General features: G+C 33.3%; 2 protein-coding genes across 2 annotated transcripts in view; one reads left to right on the forward strand and one right to left on the reverse strand.

Annotated features, from left to right (window-relative positions):
- Positions 1-9,945, forward strand: part of LOC140439949 (reticulon-4-interacting protein 1, mitochondrial-like) — a 35,410-nt gene extending 25,465 nt beyond the window's left edge. Inside the window, exons 5-6 of the mRNA XM_072530142.1 lie at positions 2,517-2,781; positions 9,627-9,945. Coding sequence (XP_072386243.1) covers positions 2,517-2,781; positions 9,627-9,737 — 376 coding nt within the window. The 3' untranslated portion in view covers positions 9,738-9,945. The remainder of the gene's footprint in view (positions 1-2,516; positions 2,782-9,626) is intronic.
- Positions 9,946-12,052: 2,107 nt separating this feature from the next.
- On the reverse strand, positions 12,053-21,179 carry LOC140438385 (tetratricopeptide repeat protein 19, mitochondrial-like). Its single transcript, XM_072528065.1, has 2 exons — positions 20,737-21,179; positions 12,053-12,708 (listed from the first exon to the last, which is right to left on the reverse strand). The coding sequence occupies exons 1-2, from the start codon at positions 21,127-21,129 to the stop codon at positions 12,103-12,105; spliced, it is 999 nt and encodes a 332-aa protein (XP_072384166.1). The 5' UTR covers positions 21,130-21,179; the 3' UTR covers positions 12,053-12,102.
- Positions 21,180-22,297: the final 1,118 nt, after the last annotated feature.

A 22,297-nucleotide genomic window follows, 5' to 3' on the forward strand; every position in this document is an offset into this window, starting at 1 on the left:
AAAGGTGCTCTTGTAATATTTCGATAGATATCACCGTTTTCGATTTATTTAAACTCGAAGGTATACATGTATTTTATTGTAATAGTTACATTTCTTAATATTTATCAAGTATGCTTTGGAATTGACACTTGTGTTAGCAATACTATTACAAATTAATGGAAAACTTAATTAATACTTAACATTTAATTAATGGCGAAAATAATATTTCACAACAACTGTTCAAAATGTCCTCCATTTTGTTTAATACATAATCTAATTCTTTTATTTAGCGAACGCATTAATCCATTTAATGTTACTGGATCGTTTTGTAAATCGGTAAATACTTGTTCAATTTTGTCTCTTAACTCATTTACTGTATTAATTGGAGTGTTATACACTTTTGATTTCAAATAACTCCATACTGTAAACTCCATTGGATTAAGATCACAACTACGAGCAGGTCAATGAATCGGTGCATCCGCACCCCGGCCTGTCCACCTATCAGGGAAATGTTCATGTAACCACCTTCTACAAATTCTTGTGTAATGTGGTGTAGCACCATAATGCATGAAAAACATGTTTCTTCGTATTTGTAATGGAATATCTTCCAAAATATCATGTAAAATATTGTCTAGAAAATTGTAATACATGTTACTATTTAAATTTCCGGGAAAGATGTTGTATCCTATGAAACTATTTCCTAAAGTAGCTGCCCAAACGTTTATCTTGAACGTGTGTTGGAAGTGAGTTTCCATTGTAGCCCTTGGATTTTCTTCAGCCCAGAAGTGCATATTTCTAGAATTGAACATACGTTGTCTTGTAAATGTGGCCTCGTCTGTAAACAGAATGTTGCTTAAAAAATTTGGTGCAGTTTGAACTTTATTTTGCAATACTTCACAAAAATTAACTCTAAGTGGCATATCGTCAGGTAACAATTCCTGCACTTGTCGATAGTGGTAAGGATGTAATTGCTCTTCATGCAGAACTCTTAAAACACTTTGATGGGAAATATTCGTACTTAATCCTAACCTGCGTGTACTTATTGTGGGGTCATTTATTACAGCATCCAATATTTGCTGTTCAACGCGAACATTTCTTGCTTCTGTACGACGACCAGCATCTGTATTCCTTCTTTGAAGACAACCGGTTTCTCTCAGTCGTCGTTCAGTACTTACAAAAGTCTTGGCATTGGGAATATTTCTGTTCGGATACTTTTCTCTGTAGCGTCTTACAGCGGCAGCAGCATTTCCCGAACATTCCCCTAATACTAAAAGTATGTCTGTCATCTCAGAATTTGAATAGTGTGCCATATTGCTGGCAAACAAATTTAAAAATATAGCAAAAGAGACGTGTTAAACAAATTTCACTGTCGAGTACAATAAAAGTGTAGATAAAATAATTTAATTGTTATTAAACGTCACTGACAATTCATAGACTACTTGAGATTAAAGTGTTGTTGCTAACACAAGTGTCAATTCCAAAGCATACTTGATGAATATTAAGAAATGTAACGATTACAATAAAATACATGTATACCTTCGAGTTTAAATAAATCGAAAACGGTGATATCTATCGAAATATTACAAGAATACCTTTTTTGCGTAGAAAAGTCTAAGGAAACAATTTTTAAAATATTTTTTTAAAATATGTAAAAATTAAAAAACATGTGACGCAATAACCCCCACTTACCCTCCAAAACTACCCTGTATTAATATAGGATGTGGTAGGTGGTGACATGAAATTAATTATCCTAATGTCTTATAATCACTCCCAAAATATGAACTCCGTATTCAAAACCGTTTGGAAGATATTTGAAAAAATAAGAATTTCAATTCACCCCTTTAAAGGGTTGTATCTCCCTTATTATTCAGTTTTATAAAAAAGTGTACATAAAGAAGTACCCTTATTTTTGGACGTACTATGAGCTCTAGAAATTAATGTACATAATTCTGGACCACCTTGTATATTTAGGTTTCCATAGTCTAGCTACTTCTTTTAACTTCATGTGTAATTATCTCCTTTTATGTTTCATTTGACAATATTCTACCTCTTTACATTTTTCCTTGGCAGATATTATTTATTTTTCAATTTGAAAATAAAGTACTTTATATCTAGATAACGACCTATAATCCTGAAACACAATGTATTATTTCAATTAAACTATCATATCTATCGATTTTCCTATTTATTTATTTATTTTAAATTGATTGTATTGTTGTATAATAAATTAATAAAAACGAAAGAGTCATTTAGACTCCCTTATATTGTATATGTGTTGCCTAGTTTTGTACGCTAGTAAAGTCGCGGAAGGCACATTGGCGTGTAAAGTGTCCTTCCTTATTTGTAATTTAAGTTAAGCTTGTAAGGGCCCTGCACAAAGAGTATTCCTACTGGTCCATTTAATGTTTACACCTACAATGTGTTTAATATAACATAGCAAACAGTACATGGTGTTCTGAATTTATCGTGTCTGAATGGACCAAGTAATTTAAAGCCATAAAAAATTAGCCCCCAATAATTTATCTTCTTTTTTTAAGGTATCACATAATATTAGATGGTGCTAAAATTGGTTCCCAAAACATACCAAAAGAATGGCAGTATGATACTTACATAACGCTAAATTCACCATTATTAAAGAATACCGACCAATTTGGTTTACTTCCAGGATTGGTACAGAGTATTAATAGTTTAATTAGTGCAAACTTGGATCGATGCCAACAAGGCGGTAGAGCTACTTGGGGATTTTTCGTGCCATCGGTCAGTGGATTTCAGTTCATTCATGAACTGATTGTAAATAAGAAGGTAATTATTTCATTTAGATAAAGTGTTGTAAGCGTTTTTATATACATATTTGTTAGATTAAGATCCGTACACGTTTCTAACAATTATTTAGAGATTTAAGGACCTATGGGGGTTCATCGAAATATCCAAACTTAGATAGCATTAGATATTAGAACGAGTATAAAAATCGAGAGGTTGACAGGGAGGGGGTACGACTTTATCCTCTTACCTTATATATAGATTAATCGAGTTAAAACTCATTAGTGTTATTTTGAGCGAACAAAATACAAACTACGTTATCAATATAAAATTCACTTCAATCTGGCAACAGCGCTCGAAATTAGCTCGTAAGTTTTTAGAACTGTCGATTTTTCTTCTATAACAAACCATGTTATCCTCTATATATCCTAAATATTACTAAAATTATCTAAATATATGAACTTTGAAATGTTTTTTCGGATTTATTTGTAAATTATCTAACACTAATGGACTAATAGAATTTCACCCAATTTGTATAAAAGTATTATCTCATTTAAAACCTCAAGGTTAACTCAAACGTGAAGAACTTGTATAATTTTATACCTAATAAATATTCATAATTTCGAGTAAGGCGTAAAAATTGACTGTCTAATTTGACTAATTTCATTGGAGTTTTCAATGTGAAAGAGTATCTCGCAGTTTTAGGATTATTCTACATTAAATCTATGATTAAAACTAAATTGTTCTGAAAATTTTAGCAGTAGATCTTTCATTATTATGAGAACAACTAAAAAAACTTTTTCTTATTATAAATATTTTAATTTGTTCGGATTTTTGGTAAGATCTTTTAAAAGTTTATGAAAACCCATCCAATTATTTTGGGTTAATACAATGTATAGTAAACAACAAATCCAATCAATATTATTCGGAAGCTTTTTATTGTCGCATTTTAGTATTATTGACTACCTTTCATGGGAATTAACTGCAATTTCAATTTCGACGTTTCGATTTCCACTTCAGAAATCGGTCACAAAATATAAATTAAACAAAGTATTTTGTTTTGTTACTCGGCAATGTAAAAAAATTCTTTTGTCCATCATCATTATCTTTGCCTTTATCCCTATACGGGGTCAGCTTCCCTAATTACATTTCTCCGTAACTTTATATTTTGGGTGATATCAGTATTAATCCACTCTACCGACATATCCTGCCTAAGCGTCTCCTCCCAGGTCTTATTTGGTCTTCTTCTCCTACCTCTTCCAGGAAACCGCAGATCAGCATTGGTTGATTAACGTCTCGACGTTGACATTACAGATGATCAGGTAGTCGTAGCGAATGATGAGGAAGACATGGACTACATGTTTAGAGAACTAAAGAAAGAATATAAAAAATGGGGCCTCAAATCTCGGATCTATAATATCTAAAGAAGGCACTACCAAAAGAGATATCGAAAACAGAACGCAGCAGGGAAAAAAAGCTGTAAACATTCTAAACTCTCTACTATGGTCTAAAGATATTAGACAAGAAACGAAATTGACAATCTATCAAACCTTGGTAGAGCCTATTATGACTTATGGGGCAGAAGTTTGGCAGATCACGAACAAAGATAGAAAAAAAATAGAAGTAGTAGAAATGAATTTTCTAAGGAGAGCGTGTGGTGTATCCAAAAAAGATTATATCAGGAATGAAGATATTAGAAGGAGGACAAATACTGTATATTCCAGTGTAGACAGAATTGAAACGAGACAACTAGTGTGGTATGGTCAGGTGAAGCTAATGAATGAACATAAATGGCCAAAGAAAGCTTTAAATTACATACCACAAGACAGAAGAAGAAGGGGAAGACCTTCAGTTGCTTGAGAAGAAAATATACGGCAAATAATGAGAGATAGAGCCATCAAAGAAGACGAATGGATGGACAGAAAACGATGGCGGTCGAAATGCGAGAAGCGGCAGAGGCTGTAGGAACCTCGCTTATATATATCCGTTGACATTAACAAACCATCTTAACCTATGCTCCATCATTTTGGTAACAATTGACGCCACCCCCTAACTACCCCTACTATACTCATTCTTAATTGTATCTTTTTTGTCATTTCACTCATTCATGTAAGCATTATTGTTTCCGTCACATGCATTCGTTGTTTCTCTTTCTTTTTACCTGCCCAACATTCAGTTCTGTACGTCATAGCTTATAGAATTTTCACTTCAGCTTCAGTGAAATTTTAATGTCACACAATATACCACTCGCTTCCTTCCACTTCATTCATCCAAAGATATATTCCACATTCCAAATACTATGTTTTTGTTCTACTAAGTTTTAAACCTTTTTCCTCAAGAGCTTGTCTCCACTGTTCCAGTTTTTGTTCTAAGCCAAAATGTACGGTGTTGCATGTATATATCGATCCGAAACTTTGTGTGTGAATGCCGTACTGTGTCAAACTGCCAAAAATGGGGAAAAAGTTTTCCGAAAATAAAAAATTTTCCCTGCTTCTGGTACCAATATTTTTGTACGGTATTAGGTCGCAGGTCATTATTTTTGTATTACCTACCTTTGTAAGTTATAAATACCGTACAAATAGGTTTCGCAAAAAATTCCCCCACCCCCCTTAGTGGTAAGTATATTCTTTGACCTTGGTGAGAAAGCACATAAGTCATTTTGCCTAGTTTTTCAGTAGAAGCGATTTAATATTCACCGGTTACCTCTAAATCCGTTTTATAGCCCAAAATTACGTGTTACTTACTTTATTTGGTTTTAATTGTTGTTTTTATAATTATCTATATAAATGTCTTATACTAATATAGACTATTCTCTAAATTTTCCACCACCCATGAAATAAAAAATATGTCAAAAATGAACTTCGTGACTTATGTCATTTGATCTCAAGTGTGTCCATGACTTATGTGTTATTGCACTTACAGAAAATGGTTATGAAAATAATATTATTAAACAAAGTATTTTTTATTTGTTATAAAAATGGAAGTTTGATAAAAAAAAATAAACCTAAAAAAAGAATGAACCACTATGAACATAATAACTATTTAATCAATATCTTCGTCGATACCTGAATAGTCCAGCAACGCTGTTTCGATCGATGAAAGATTTTCATAGAACCCATGCAAAGTTGTAGGGCTTAAGGGAAGCAAATCAAGATCCTTTTTTTTTCTTTATTTATTAGCACATCCGCCTTATATTTCAACGGGGGAACTAAATTTCCCAACCCATTTCGTCTAATAAAAGAAATTTTCTTAAATGGCTTCTCTGCATTTAAGGATTTTTTGAAAAATATTTTCTTATTATCCCATTTTATATAATTTAGCCATTGCACGTCATGCCAGCGAAAAGGTTCTCCTTAATCGTCTTTTTCCTAGACACCAAATGCCCCTTTAACTTGTCGCATTTATGGCAAATATCCGTTTGAGGCTTTTTAAACGACAGATTCAATTTATGAAATTTAGATCTATAATATGGATACGACACAAGGTTTTGGTATGATTCTTTGTACAGGGAATACATTGCTTCTAGGGTCATATGCGATGGTAGAAACCTTTTATTTATTTGGACGCGTGAGTAGTGGCTTTCGTAACTCAGGAAACTCAAAACATGCTTACCGAGTTCTTCTAATTTTTCTTCAGACCACTTGTTTGGTGAAATATTCTTTCATTGGGAAGAATCAGTCTTTGTTTCTGCAGGTTATGCTCTTTTTATTAAAGCGATAACTTTTATGAAATTATCTGTTTCATTGAAAGTCACAAGAAAGCATTTACGGCAAACAAATATGGCTACCATTTATTCATAAAAAATATTTGTAGGTTTTGAGGCAAAATGTTTCTTTGTCTGGATCGTCTGTATGAGGCCTCTGCAGTTTTTTGTCATGCATGGTGAAAAGACTGGCTATATAAGCTATTCTCTTGTCGTAACTGCCCAAACTCAAATATTCGGGAAAAATTTCTTTCAGCTGATTTTCAGTGATTTTTGTTTTACACTTTGCTCGGCATAGTGACAGAGGTTGAAATGGTCTTTCTGGAATTATTTTACCATTTTTTGTAATATATGACTTCCCGAATTACTTTCTTTTTCGTAATTCTCTAGCCTTTCTTGTGTCCGGTGGTTTTTGCAGCTTGTGACGTGATTTTTACGCTCCAAGTAAAATTGCTTGTAGTATTATTATTTTGTCATCAAAACAGAATTGCTTTTAGGAATGTATCTGCTATTAACTCATCATCAACAGACACTTTAAACAAAAAACTTCTGGACATGTGTTATTCGCAATATCAAACAAAACTGAACTGTTTTAGGCTAAATTATTTTCTGCATGTAATGTTTCATTAGCGCCTAGTAACATAAGTCACCGACGGGACGACAAGAGACAGCAAGTTCCAACTGGCTCTCTTCACATAAGTCGACTTAAGTGTTTATTCACAAACTCAAGTCGGTATTTTCTTAATATGGTTATTATGCACACTTCGCAATAACAGCTGTAAAAATGCATAGTAGACTAAAGTGCTTAGAGCCGATGATAGTATTACAAATCACCTACACATTTTTATCAAAAAAAAAAGATTCGGAAAATTTGACTTATGTGCTTACTCACCTCAGTCACAGATATTACCTGTGAATCACCTGTACAAATTTACGGCATAGTTTCTAAAGTTGTTAATACATATTATATTAGTATTGTTTTATATGTGATTCATGCTGGATCAAATGACCAATTAAAAATCTGCCATGGGCTTGTAATCTATTATAAACATTGTTAAATTGTTACTTAAAAACACTTTTTCCATGTACTCTTATTAAATTTAAACAAATGAATTTTTTAGTATAAAAAATTATTTTTAGAACACAAAATCGTATAAGAAATTATAACTTCTTAAATGTCTTATATGTGATTTCGACTCCGTATATGTATATCTAGCGGTCGAGGAACTCGGGCGGAAAATGCACATTAAAAACAATGGTTTGCTGTATAAAGTTATTGTTAAAAACTCTTCGGGATCGAGTAAAATGGAGTTTTAGGTTTAATTGACTGATTGCTAAAATATTAATTTTTCATCGATTTATCAAGCCTATGGCTATTTTCGCCGTGTTTAACATTTGAAATTGTTTATTAACTCGAAAACGATGCATTTAAGAGAAAAGTTAATAAGAACATTTTCGGCCCCAGAATGTTATGGTAATAAAATTTGATTTTACAATTTGTTTAAAAAATTGCTTAAACCGTTCTTGTCCATCATTTATCTTGGTAGCATGAACTTTTGTTATAAAAGGACTATTTTAGGTAAGATTGTACAAACATATGAACTGAGAATATTTTTCCTAGCCAGTGCGCTCCAGTGGTGGCTCGTGGTTTTAGAGACATGATCGGCAAGGTTTTTTGTCTTCTCACATAGGTATGCCGTCTATAAAAAGGCTTCATTCTTCATAGGAGATTTTTTGTTTTTTTTTCCTATAAATTTAGAAGTCTACGTTGTTTGAAAGTATCGAAATGAGTTATAACGTTATCGTAAAATTTATTAGAGTTTTGGAGAGATTGAAAAGTTTTTTTTCTATTGACATTTGAGACAAGCTTGACATTCTTGTTTCATGGTGTTTAGACAATGCGTTTTGATTCTTTTGAGGCAAGAGAAATCCCGTTCAGTTGAGGCAGAAGTTGATGGTAATGCGAGAATTAATGACAATAATTTATTGATTTCAACAGTTTGTTGTGATGAATTGCAGCATATAAAATTATACATATCTTGTAACTTATTCCACCTTCCTAAAATATTTGGATCAGCATATAAAACTTTTAATTCATTTTCTAATTTTATTTTATTAAAGAATGATGTCAAATATATCAACAAACCCTTTATTATTTAACTAATTACGGCAACGATAACTTATCTCAGTATTACTTTAAAAAATCAAAACAAATCAATACAAAACGAATCGATCGATACGCTCCCAGGAAAGCCAGTCAGTGCACTATCACTTCACTACTTAAGTACTTATCCCGAAATAATATTTCATTTGCGGTCAATCCAAATGAAGCATCGGCAGATTCAATTTTGCGGTACCTACCATTTAAATGCGTATGGAGAGAAATGTATGTTTGGTTGCTTATCTACTAATATTTCGTTGATTTTTATATGTAAATCGTCAAGCTTAGGATCGGCTTGCCGAAACGGGTCTCTAAGAATTCACACAGTCGGATGCATAACTCGGATCTCGAATCATTAATTTGAAAAGTGTCTTGATGCGCAGGGATTACTTACGCTCGAATTGATCGAATTCTTTTAAAAACCATGCATAAAATTTAATCTGTATTATCTGACAGATATTTTTTTTTATTTCAAAGAAACAAATGACATCAACTTATTACCTGCGATAATTAATTATTGAATTATATATAATATTGAATTATTATATTAAATTAAATATTAAAAAAAATCTATAATATCTATTAATGTTTGGGTCGGCACTGCCGATCCTGACCGGCCGCCACTGGTGCGCCCATACTACCACGACTATAATTAATTTGCGAAACAAATTGAATGAATGAATTTAAACTTTCAAAAGTTATAATTTCTTGTAATATGTATTCGATTTTTTGTTCTAAAAATAACTTTTGAATACTAAAAAGTGATTCGTTCAAATTTAATAAGAGTTTATGGAAAAATTATTTATAAATAATAATTTAATAATTTTTAAATTAAAAAATTGATGAATCCTTAGATGAGTGTCTTTTTCTTATAGTACACATTTCAACTGTCAAAACCGCCTATACAGTTATGTCTGCCTTAATTGGCTTAGTCTGGTATTCCTTAATTGGCTTAGTCTGGTATTGTCATGAAGTTTGTAATTTCTTGCCTACAAGCATAAATTAATTCCAATTATTTTTTAGATACAACCAGTCATTCATGAAACATTTACCTTTGATAAACTACCAGAAGCTCTCCAAACCATTGAAAAGGGTCATCTAAGAGGAAAAGTGGTCATCGATTTTAAACATTAAGTTTATTTGAGTCTTCGTTTAACTAAAGTTTTTTTGTTCTAACATAACTAACTCGTCTATGTTGTCCTTATAGTATATTCTGTGATAAAATGATTTTGTTTTGTCTTAAAATTACTATTTCTTAAATGTTGTTTATTACGTTTATAAACATAATTAAATTATGTACATAAAAATTTAATCAATTCGTTTCTGTAATTCAAATAAATAATAAAAAAAAAATTAAAACTTGTTTCCTTCTCCCAACATCCTAGAATAGATACAGGCATATATAGAAATACATACGAGAAATGGGAGTTAACCAATTACAGCCAACAAGAATAGTATGGGTACGAAAGGTAGGAAGAAGAGGGAAACAACCAAAAAATGGATACTCGACTTCCACCCTATCCGTCACCACAACAACAGGCACCAGAAGGAAAAACAAGTAGTAAACCTAAATTACTTTTACCGGTGACTAGTAGAGAATGTAGAAAAATTTCAATACCAGAATGAACAAATAAAAGTAAATAAAGATGGATCGCTGTGCAACTTTTTGCATTCGATTCGGGAAAGCTTGTGAACAAAATTCATGGTAGTAAAATGAAAATTGCATTTTGTGCATAAGTAAAATGAATTTCCAAAGTAGATACAAAATGAAAACATTGTAACTCAGAAAATATCGACAGGAATGAGTTCAATTTTGTTACTCGGGGGTTTCGAGGTCGCTGAATACGAATATGATAACTACGATGCTCCTCGAACTACCTGGGGCCCATGATGGACCTCAGCTCCTGGTGTATGTTAATTTCATTCTAAATCAATCGCCATTTTACAAAAACCAAACTGCCTCGGAGATAAATTACCTGACCTCTTATCATGTCGTTTATGCGTACTCGCAGCAGTCTTTTATACAGCTTACCGATGCACGGAAGGAGATAGATAGGGCGATACTTTTCCCCAGCCTTGGGGAGCAGTACTAACCTCGATGTCCTCCAAGATTCAGGAGAGGTCTGTCAGTGCATTTACGTATTCCAGAAGCCAAGGAAGGTCCGCCCGTCCTAGACCCTTTACCACCTTAGGTGTTATCTGATTCAGTCCTGGAGACCTGCGCAACTTGATCGAGCCCAATGCCTCGACAAATTCATCCATAGTAAAGGGTATGGCCGGTTTATCTCCCTTGTCCCTCCATGCCATATGCCGTCCGGAAAGAGTTCTCTCGTGTTACCGCGAGCTTTTTTTTGGGACCAAAAAAGAGGACACAGGGAAAAGGGACAGAGAGCCTCCTTGCTGACAGTCTGTGGATCAATTAAGATAGTGCTTCGGAAGTGATGATGGCCTTACAGCGGCCATTCCGCTTCTGGATGGCTGGATGACAGAGAAGGGTCTGGTTTAGCAGGTAAGCATTCGGCGTAGACTCGGCGACGAGAGGGGTTTTAAAGTACCTCGGGAACTATCGCCGAGAGTACAAAGAACGAATTCTGCACTAAGGTCAGTCAGGTGGCGTCCTGGACTGAGATGTATTTTGAAGATTCCAGACCCGTCTCTAAAAATTTAAATTACAAAGAAGTTTCATTGATGGATTATTTATTAAACGTTCTAAAATACAGAAGAGGCCTATTTATGACAGAATAAAAATCGCTTTGACTATATAACAGTCGTTATATTCGTTATTTGACACTTAATTATCTAAAAAGAAAATATTAAAAATAATTTTGTTATCCATCTAATAACTTTGGATGTAGACAATACTTTTAACATGCCTTTATGCAACACCATTGATAACCAGTTTGTGGTGACCAAATTTTAATTTGCCAAACCGCGCTGCGAATAGGTCTCTTGTTAGCTGGCCGTAAAGACCGCATATTACTTATTAAAATGTACTGAGAACTATTAAAATATTGTAAACCGACAATATTTTGATTTTCGTATTAGCAGCCTACTTATTAGTAGATTCTGTTACATGTACAGTGCACAGATTCTAAATGTGCCGGTGGGAGATGGCTTCTATGCGCTGTATTATAGTCGATGTATGAGAGAAAGTTTTCAAAATAATGAAATAACAAATAATATAAAATTTGATATTTCATTACTTCGAAAACTTTTTCTCTCATAAGCCAACTATAATACAACGCATAGAAGCCATCTCCCACCGGCATATTTAGAATCTGTGCACTGTATGCATCCCCTTCCTCAATTTCTTGTTGTATTAGCGCAATGAGTTAGGTATCATATAAAATGAGGAGTAAGAAATTAGAATAAAATTTTTTAAAGGTTCAAAAAAGACCAAATTGTAAAAATATACACTTAAAATATCATTAAAAAACCTAAATGGAATTATATATTTTAATGGTCTATATAAACCTAATGTAAATTAAAAAAGCAAAATTTAATATTTTCGTGACTCTATATCTTGAAGGAGTAATTTTGTTTCTTCCACAACTCTCTTGTCACTAAACAACTCTGCCAAATTGTTAGCTTCTCGTAACCAATGTTCAGCTAAAATTTCAGAATCTAATTTGATGTAAATTTTAGCAAGTTTTAAATATAACTTTGGTAAATTAAAACTTCCTATTCCTTTTCCCAATATAATAGCGCTATTTACATTTTGTAGAGCTAATTCATATTCCTCAAGCTCCGTATTAAGCTCAGCCAACGTTCCCAATATCATCATCTCTTGATAGGGACTAAGTCCTTTCAGTTTCATTGCATAATTATAAGCTGAATCTATTAGCTGCCTAGCAGTTTTATGTTCTGACATCCCAATTTTGTGAAGACCATAAAAGAATAAACAATTTATATAGAGCATTCCGGTTCTTGTTGAGAAATCCCCGTTAATAATTTTTCTTTCTTGATCTCTTAGACATGTACCAAATCCAATTTCGGCAAGAACATCTTCGCGATATAAACTATATATTCTGGCCAAACGAAGCTTAAAATCGATCATTTGTTCATTGTCCTCACCGATATTTAACTGTACCATTTTTTCAATTGCCTGAAATAATGTTATTTTTAGAATGTTACTAAAATTTTAGGTATGAATACGATTGTAAGTAGAATGGTGATAATATTGACTGCTGTAAAATAAGACGAAGAAGTATATTATGTTAAAGCGAACTTATAATTCGATCTATTAGAATTAATAGATGTTTTTTGTCAGATACTGATACCATTTTTAATGCGAAAACGATAATTCTTGAAATTTTAACCCTGTGTTGGGACTAGTCACAAATTTTTTTAATAAGACGATCGTTCAAATAGTTCATTATTAGAAAGAGGTTTTAATTTCTTGCAAAACCCATTTTTATCTCGGTAGTTATTTCACTTGAAACAGGCACTCTACCGAAACAGCTGTAGTAATAACAAATAAATTTTGTGCATGTTTTGAAAACCAAAGTTTTTAGTGGGTTATCGTTAGACAAAAAATTTTATTCCATAAGTGGTTTCCACACTGTAAAATTTCAAAATTTCACCCTGTAATATTCATAATATACCCTACATGAAATAGTTAGTTGAAATCGGGTTCTTAAGGAGCTTTTAAATTTTTAAGGGAAGGGCTCGGTAGTAAACAATGGTAATGGACAAATTTTGATTTTTCTCGAAATATTGTGTAAAAGATGGCAAAGGACATGGCAACGCAGAAAACTTGATTTATTTTATCATCCGAATAATAGATGGCGCCAGATTAATTTCTTAAAATTTGGTAAGAGATATACATAAGCATGAAAATAATGTTATGTGTCCATGTAAAGTATTTTAGATTTAAATACGAATAAACTTATTAGTACTGAATTGTTAATATTTGTTTAGAATAATACCACACATTTAAGATCTTTAAAATTTAAGGAAACTTAATTTTTTTCTTTAAAAAATTTTCCCATAAAGGACGGACTTTTGTTTTTATTAAAAAACTGAAAAAAAGTTCATGATTTATGTTTTATTTTGAACAAATAGTAAAACTATAATAAAAAACTTAAACAATTTAATTATTTTTTATAAAAAAAATAAGATTGCCATATGGCAACCGTAGTCCTTCCTACTACCTATATTATAATAAAAATAAAAAATTACTAAAACTATGAAAATAATGAACAATAAAAACTATGAATACCAATAAAAATTATAAATTATTTAGTATGAAATTGCACATTGCACGCTAAGCACAAGCCAACGTTACATTTAGAGCACATCGTTTTTATTATAGACTTGCACGTTTTATTTGCACATTTCTTTTTCTTATTTTCCGGAATAGATACCAGAAAATGGCTAAGATTTTCATACCTAATATCATCATTAACTCTACTGTGCTAGATGATAAGCTTAACGATGGTCGGCCTTAAGTTTTAGGTGGATCTCTAAACTTACTAGAAGCTACTTTTACAATGTCACGTCTAAATTGTAGCTGTGTACAGTTATGGCCAGACTGTTTGTAAATAATCCGCACATTTTGTATTGATAAATCACTAAGCCAAGAAAAAATGCACCACCACCATTTTTTACCCCTTATACTTATTCTGTACCTGGCTATATTTTCGTCCATGAGATCTGTCCCTCCCATTGCTAAATTGTATTTACGGATAACATATGGTTTAGGAACTAAAATACTTTTCTTTTCTTTTCGGGAAAACCTTTTTACTTTCTGTAGCGGCAAAATTCCGTGATTTGTTGATGCAACTGTGAGTACATTATTGTCAGCCCAACGAACAACAATTATTCCATTTTCTTTATCAAGAGCAGATTCATGTTCACCTCGATTCACATTTGTCATCTGGGTTTTATTTTTCAGAGGGCAGTTTTTTGGGATACGATTTTCCCTTATCGTTCCAATTCCGTCTTAACCTTCATCTATTAAAAATTTTAGTAAAGACAAACTAGTGAATAAATTATCAAAGTACAGTGAGTAACGCAGGTGTTTCTTATGTGGGGATAAGTCATTTAGCATCGATACAAGTAATGCGGCAGCCTTACCGAATAGTTTTTGATAATCTTTATTGGAGTTTGGATCATTACCTTGGTATTTATTGAAATTAATCAAATATCCAGATTTTGTATTTATACATCAGACTTTGTACCCAAAGCGGATGGGTTTTCCCCTTATAAATTGTTTACAAGAGTGTTTACCGAAATATTTTATCATCTACTTATCGTAATTAGGTCCTTTTCTGGAATAAAATGGTCTAAAAATTTCTTTCGTAGATTTTCTATTATAGGTCGCAACCTCGACATCTTATCTGTTTTCTCAAGCTTACTATTATCAGCGCAGTGAAGAAAACTAATATATATAATAACGGATTTATTACGGCTGTCGCCGCTTCTCCGCCCCCAATTTCCATCTTTTTCTGTCATATGCAGTTGCCTCTTCTAAGTCTCTTGCCGCCATTGCTTCATCAATATCGTTGCGCCAACTTCTCCGTGGTCGTCCTCTCTTTCTTCTTTCAGGAGGGATCCATTCCAGTACTCTCCTAGGCCATCTGTACTCTGGCATTCTTTTAACATGTCCGAACCAGATTAATTGTTTTCTTTCTATGTCATCATTGATATTTCTCTCCATTTTCATTTCGTTTCTTATTTGTTCGTTTCTAACTCTCTCAAGTTTCGATCTACCGCAGCTTCGTCTCAGATAATCCATTTCTGTCGTCATAAGTTTGTTTTTATTAGCTTTGGTGACGTCCCATACTTCCGAACCGTAAAGTGTAATACTTTGAACTATACTACCGTAAATGTGTTTTTTGGTTTCTCGTCGAATTGTTTTTTGCCAGAGAAGAGAGTTTAAGGCACGGGTCGCTGCTCTGCCCTTGTTTATTCTTTCCCTGATTTCATCTGCGCTATTTCCCTTCTTGTTGAAAATGACCCCCAAATATTTGCAGGATTGCACGCCTTTGATTTTGTCGTCTTCCAAGACTAGGTCACATATTTCATCTGTTCCCACTGAGAGATATTCACATTTTGTCATATTCATGTTTAGACCTGCCACCTCATATTCTTCTTGCAGTTTTCTTACCATATAGCTAAGATCGTAGCTGTCTTCGGCAATTACTACCTGGTCATCCGCAAAGAAAAGTGTATATAGCTTGTTTTCTTCCACCGTTATTCCCATGTTTCTACATTTTTTTACCCATTTCACTAAGGATCTGTCCAAATAGATTTTAAATAAGGTGGGTGACAGACAGCAGCCTTGTCGTAGTCCTTTTGTTGTTTGAAAAGGAGAGGTGATTTCTTGTCCCATTTTAATTCTCGCAAAGTTTTGTTCGTAATATTTTTGAGTGGCGTTAATAAGAATTGGGTTTATTTTCAAGTTACCCATTTCTATCCATAGTTGGGAGATCGGTACACTGTCATATGCTTTTTCCAAATCTATTAAAGCTATATGAGTTTCTCTATTTCTCTGCACTCGTTTTTCCATTGCAATTTTTAATGTGAAGATATTATCCATAGTGGAGCGTCCGGCCCTAAATCCCGCTTGTTCTTCGGGTTGTTTGTCTTTGATATCATTTTCTATCAGGTTTCGTAGTACTTTTGAGTATAGTCGGCCTATAGTAGCAATCACTGCGATCCCTCTATAGTTTTTAGGATCCATCTTTGTGCCTTTCTTGTGTATTGGAGAGATATACGATTGTCTCCATTCTTCTGGAACTTCTTCTCCGTTTAAGCATCTTTCGAATAATTTTCGGATCATCTCAAACAGTTTTGATGATCCATATCTAATCAACTCTGGATGTATTCCGCCTGGGCCTGGAGATTTTTTTAATTTCATTCCCTTAACTGCTTCATTCACTTGTTCTATTGATATTTCGATTCTTCCTTCTACTTCCACTTGTTCATTTGTCTGTTTAAACCTTTCTCTTCTCTCTGTTAATAGGTTCTCAAAATGCTCTACCCATGTGTTCTCTGGTATTCTATTTATTATGACTTGGTTTTTTGTCGTTGTTCTCATCGTTTTTATAGTTCTCCAGGCTTCAGAGCTCTTTGTCCCTCCTATATGGTTGTCTAGGTAATGGCATTTTTGTTCCCATGTACTATTTTTCTTTTTAACCACTTCTCGTTTGACTTCCTTATTCAGGTTTTTATATTGTTGTTTTGTACGTTCGTCTCCCTGTTGTAATAACTGTAGATATACTTCCTTCTTTCTTTTTATCTTTTCTTCCACTTCTTTATCCCACCAATATGGTTTATCTACTCTTCGTACCTGTGGCCCTAAGGCTTCTAGTGCTGCGTCTTTCATGCAGTTTTTTATATGTTCGTATTCATCCGTCGTTGATCTGTGTGATTCCTGTAGTTTTTGTGTTAGTCTCCAGGAGTAAAGTAACTGTGTGCTCTCGTTATCTAGATTATCTAAGGTGTACGTAGTTCTCTCTATTTTTTCTCTGTGTTCTTTGTTGATGTCTGTGTGGTTCCTGTCTACGAATGGTGTATATATTTTTCCTATTATCAGGCAGTGGTCCGAGCCGCACTCTGCTCCTCTATTCACCTTTACGTCCTGTACTCTTAACTTAGTTTGTTGTCTTGTTATGAAATAATCTATTATCGATTTTAGACCTCTTGTGTGCTGATACCAGGTGTATTTATGTATGTTCTTGTGGGCGAAAAAACCATTCAAAATCTTTAACTCATATTGTTGGCATATATTTATGAGTCTTTCTCCGTTGTTGTTAACAGTTTCTTCTCCATGCATGCCTACCACTTTACTTTGAACTTGTTTTCCTACTCTGGCATTCAGGTCTCCTCCGCATATAATCTCATGGCTGTTAGGAATTTCGTTCAGGATTTTTCTAAAGTCTTCTTCAAAAGCTTCCTTTTCTTGCACTGAGTAGTCATCATTTACGGCATATACCCCCAGAATTGTTATTTGTGTTCCTCTTAGGAGAACCGTCACTTTAATAAAACGTTCGTTGTATGCTTCCCAAGATTTAATATATTTTTCAAATTTCTTGTGTACAAATATTGATATCCCTGCTCTTGCTCTTTGATCCTTTCCCACTCCTGAGAAGAAATGTACATAGTCTTTTAATTTTTCGCTTCCATTTCCTTTTTTCTTGGTCTCAGAGAGAATGGCTATATCTAATTTTCGATTTACAAATTCCTGCATAATTTCTTGTTGTTTGTTCCGGATTCCCTGTATATTCCAGATTCCGTAATTCATGGTCCATTTTCGTTGCTGTTTTCGTCTACTGTAATTTCCGTCCGGTAACCGAGGCTCATTGGGTATTTTAGCACTGTAGAATTTTCACAAGTGTAAGGTCGCTGGCCTTACGACTTAACCCCCATCCTTGGAGGACCGAATTTTCTGTTGGGGTTTATTCCCCTAGCCGATATGTTCCAGTTTTTAGGCGCCAGAAACTCGCCTTTTACCCTCTCTCGTCTGCTACATAACGTACTCCCATTGTACGCCATGCACCCAGTGGTTACGCGACATGGTATGTCTTCGTGGACGTGAGAGTAGGATTTGCTGGCAGAGCTGAGTTTTATTCCTAAAACCTCCAACTCATTCGTTGGAAAACAGTGGGCATTTCTTAGAGTTTTGTTGCGACAAAAGCATCGGCAGCTTCATGTCGCCCCCAAGACCCCTTACCAGCCTTTAACCACAGAAGAAAACTAAAATTGTTAAAAATCTGTCTCGTCGCATCATTTCTGAAACTCATTTATTTATTATGTCAAATTTCACTTCCCAGCAGTATTTTTTGCCAGGTAATTCGTTATATCCACTTATGATCAAAATTATTATATAATGTATTATATATTGTAAAACATTTCATTTCGTTGATCGTAATTTGGGGATCGGCAGAATCTTCATCGTTTAATTCATTTGTGTCTGGTGGTTCAATATAGATTCCCTCCACATCTAAATCGTCCGCGTACGCCATTTGTAACGCCTCTTCAAGAGTAAAGCCTCTTCTAAAATAAAATAAAACATTTTATAATCGGTATTGAAAGAGACTCTGGTTGCCATATGGCAATTTCAGTTTTCCAATTTACCAATTTATATTAGGTAATAAAAAGTTACTTACACAAATCTGATGTCCATTTTTTTGCACCAACAAAAATCGAATATATACACAACGATGTTAATCAAACAAGCACTAACCTGAGAGCCTGAGACTGAACTTTCAGTACTACCAAAGAATATAGACGCTATAGCGTCTATATTCTTTGGTACTACGTTAAAATATACTTATTTTTCTATTCAGAACATTATGCGCCATCTGCTTCTTAATAGAAAAACCTACTGAAAAAATGATTTAGATCACTGCTTACAATGGTTGCCATATGGCAACCATAGTCTTTTAAGGGTTAATGGTTTCAGTAATTTTTAAAATTTGTTAAATATGTATGTAATATAGAATTTATTTATCATTTGCATTTTCATTATTATCTTATATTTATCTTTAGGTACCTAATTACTTTATTTGAATTATCATTAAATTCTAAAAAATAGTGAGCATATAATTCGATGAGCAGAGTAATATAAATGTTTATGTATGTATATTATTTAATAATAAGTATTCACTTTAAAAAATATATAAAAATTAACCCTTAACTACTATAAGTCAAAAATAATTAGATAAGTATTATAAGTGGGTCTATAAGACCCATTTTTTTATATAAAGAAAACAAACAATTTTTTCTTGATAATTTTTTTATTTATAAACTAACATTACAAAATGAAGTGCCATAAATGGTTTAAACACAAATTTAAGTTATTCTTTGCATTTTTTGTATACTTGAATACAACATTGTAAACATAAAGGCATTTTACACTCTGCGCAAACATAGTTTGTTTTTCTGTTTTTCTTGGCTGGGCAGAGATGGCATCTCTTTCTTTTTCGATTCTCATTGGCTCGAGGAGGCTCAGGAACACTAAAAATTTAGTGCCAAGAATATCTGATGCAATAGCTCGAATCTGTCGGGGCACATTGGAGTTTGGAGTTATATAATCTTCTCTTCATGTGTATAATGTACAAGCTTTGGGCTAATTTTTTTAGGAATTTTTCTCGAGGGATACCTATAATTCCCTTGTCTATAATACTGTGAGGAGTATTAGCGCGAATGGAACCTTTTAAACCAGGCAGAACTGTCACAATACTGTGAGAGCTTTAGTTCTTTTTGGAGGCATTTTCAACCATTTCGTTTTGTCTTTTTCGTAGTAGTAATTTCTTTGTTTTTTTCTTCCATCTTTATTTTCAGATTGTTCTGTCTCTTCACTAGAAGTTTGAATCAGCTCTTCATCTGATGGATCCCAGTCGATATCACTGACCGAATTATGATCACTAAAAATTTCATGGTCGCTATCGCTTTGATCGGTGCCATCGGCCATTTAGATGATATTGGCGTCTGCTTTTATCTCCTCAACACCCAATAAAACATTTGTTAAAGACGACGCCCACGTTGACGCATCAATATCTTCGACGGTAAGAGGTTTATTGCGAGCAATTTTAAACCGAAAGGAAGGAAATACATATATTATATTACTTAAAAAACGACAAAAAACAATTTCAAATAAAATAAATTAGGATATACTAAATTAAACTGATATAAAATAATTTTCACCTTAAACACAATAATTATGTAAAAATTACGTAATTGGTATACGTGGGTCTAATACACCCAGCTACGTCTATAAAACTCGCGAGTTCCAAATACAATTTATCCACTCTTCACTATCGTACAGAACTAAATAAACTGAAAATAGCCAGAGCCCCAGCCAAAAATTATTTAAGTTAAGGAGATTCTGGGTAATTGAGAGCTCTCTGGGTCTGACAGGCCCAGATTATAGTAGCTGAGGGTTAAAGTACAGGGAATACTTGTGATACTAAAGATTCTTTTAGATTTGGAAACGTCGCAGTCATTTCCCAAAATGCCCGCCCAAAAAGTGTGAAAATTTCAATTTTTCAGTCATTTTTTAATTAAACAAATATAATAGATAATAGCTTAAAATAATGTATATTTTCATAATTTCCCGAAAGCGCGTGGCTGTTAACCCGACCGGAACCTATTTTAATATTACAATAATTGATTCGCTACTTACTTTAACCAAGATATTTTCTGCTTTTCCTATTTTGCCAGTCGCAAAAGCTATTGATGCCAAAACATCATACATATATGGAAGTGAAAAATAAGATTGATACTCTTCACAAATCTTGATGCCCATATCTAAAATAGCTTCTGCTTTATCCAGCTCTCCCTTATCTAGCGCGTGTTTCACCAAATTAAGTAACTCTCCAATATTTTCTTCTACATCTGATGATGTTATGGAAGTGCTTAAAGGTTTAGTATTTAATGAAGGAATTAATGCTACAAAAGGTGTACATCGTCCAACCAGACGTGGATGATAAATGTATTTGTAAAATGTTTGAATATTTGTCCTTACGCAAAATGATAACGGCAATAATAATTTAAAATTCTTGAATGCTGAAAACATGAAAATGAATAAACATGAAATTTTGATGACATGCAGTATTGACTGATGGATGGATGATGTTTGTCAACCGTGATGTATGAGACAGTCATTACGTATATTATAATAACACACCTACACACCACACCTTATATATATTATAATACACCTATCAATTTGCTGAACTGGACAATCCTAATTGCTTTATATTTTTAACTTAAAAGTACTCTCGAAAGAAAAGCCTTGTGTAATACAAATCCTTGTTTTTTCTTCTTTTTTTTTGTACTGTAGAATAAAAATATGCAGGCATCTATTTCGAAATAATATAATTTTAGTTAAGCAGAAGTGTTCTTACTCGTTGGATTATGATTATAATATTACATAATTATTAAAAATCATCAGTAAATTTATCTTAAAAATATGCCACAATGTCGACTAGAAACGGTACAAGCTGAACCATATATTATGCATTGGTTTTAGCAATATTTGTCTGAAAAGTCGCTGGACGACTGAATGTATCACAAAGTTTCGTTAGTAAAGCATATATTTAAAAACAGGAACTAAAGGCTACAAGCATTAGGGATGATGAACATGAGTTACAACTTGTGATAAAGTCCGTTTCATAATCTTTACTGCAAAATTCAACAAAATCGTCACGGCATCAAGAATGACCTATTTTCCGAAAAGCTACTGAAAAAATAATGGTTAGTCAGACTATTATAAGAAGGTTACATGCAATAGAAGGAAGACTTGCTATACACTCTCTACTGATCATATGGTTTGTATGCTCAGGCACTGTATCATGCAGTTATGATTGCGGTGGGAAAGAAAACAGCTGGACTTTTCAAAATTAAGGCGTTGTTTGTTTACTGGCGAGTCTAGATTCTGTTCGTAGAGAAGTGAAAAGAATCAGCAATATAATCAGACTTGTATGATTTTAAATGCCGCTTTAGAGAATAAGTTTGAGTATAGGCATGCATGTGTTAATTGCCCCATTAATAGCGATTCTCATGATAGAAGTAATGACTGCTGTTGGCTAATGGATTAAGTTAACAGTAAAAAACCATATTACACGCAATTACTGGTGTAAGATCACAATCACGGGATAATAATGCATGTCAAACTGGGCGAAACTTGTAAAATTGTAAATAAAAGGATCTAATATCTCTTCTTCCTCTTCCTCTTTTTGTAT

Source organism: Diabrotica undecimpunctata, chromosome 4, assembly GCF_040954645.1.
Source record: "Diabrotica undecimpunctata isolate CICGRU chromosome 4, icDiaUnde3, whole genome shotgun sequence".
Classification (NCBI taxonomy): domain Eukaryota; kingdom Metazoa; phylum Arthropoda; class Insecta; order Coleoptera; family Chrysomelidae; genus Diabrotica; species Diabrotica undecimpunctata.

Coding starts and splice junctions, on each gene's coding strand:
- LOC140438385 (XM_072528065.1), bottom strand. CDS start 21,129: ATGTTTTCAGCATTCAAGAATTTTAAATTATTATTGCCGTTATCATTT. Junction 12,709..20,736: donor CAGAAAATATCTTGGTTAAA/GTAAGTAGCGAA, acceptor ACATTATTTCAG/GCAATTGAAAAAATGGTACA.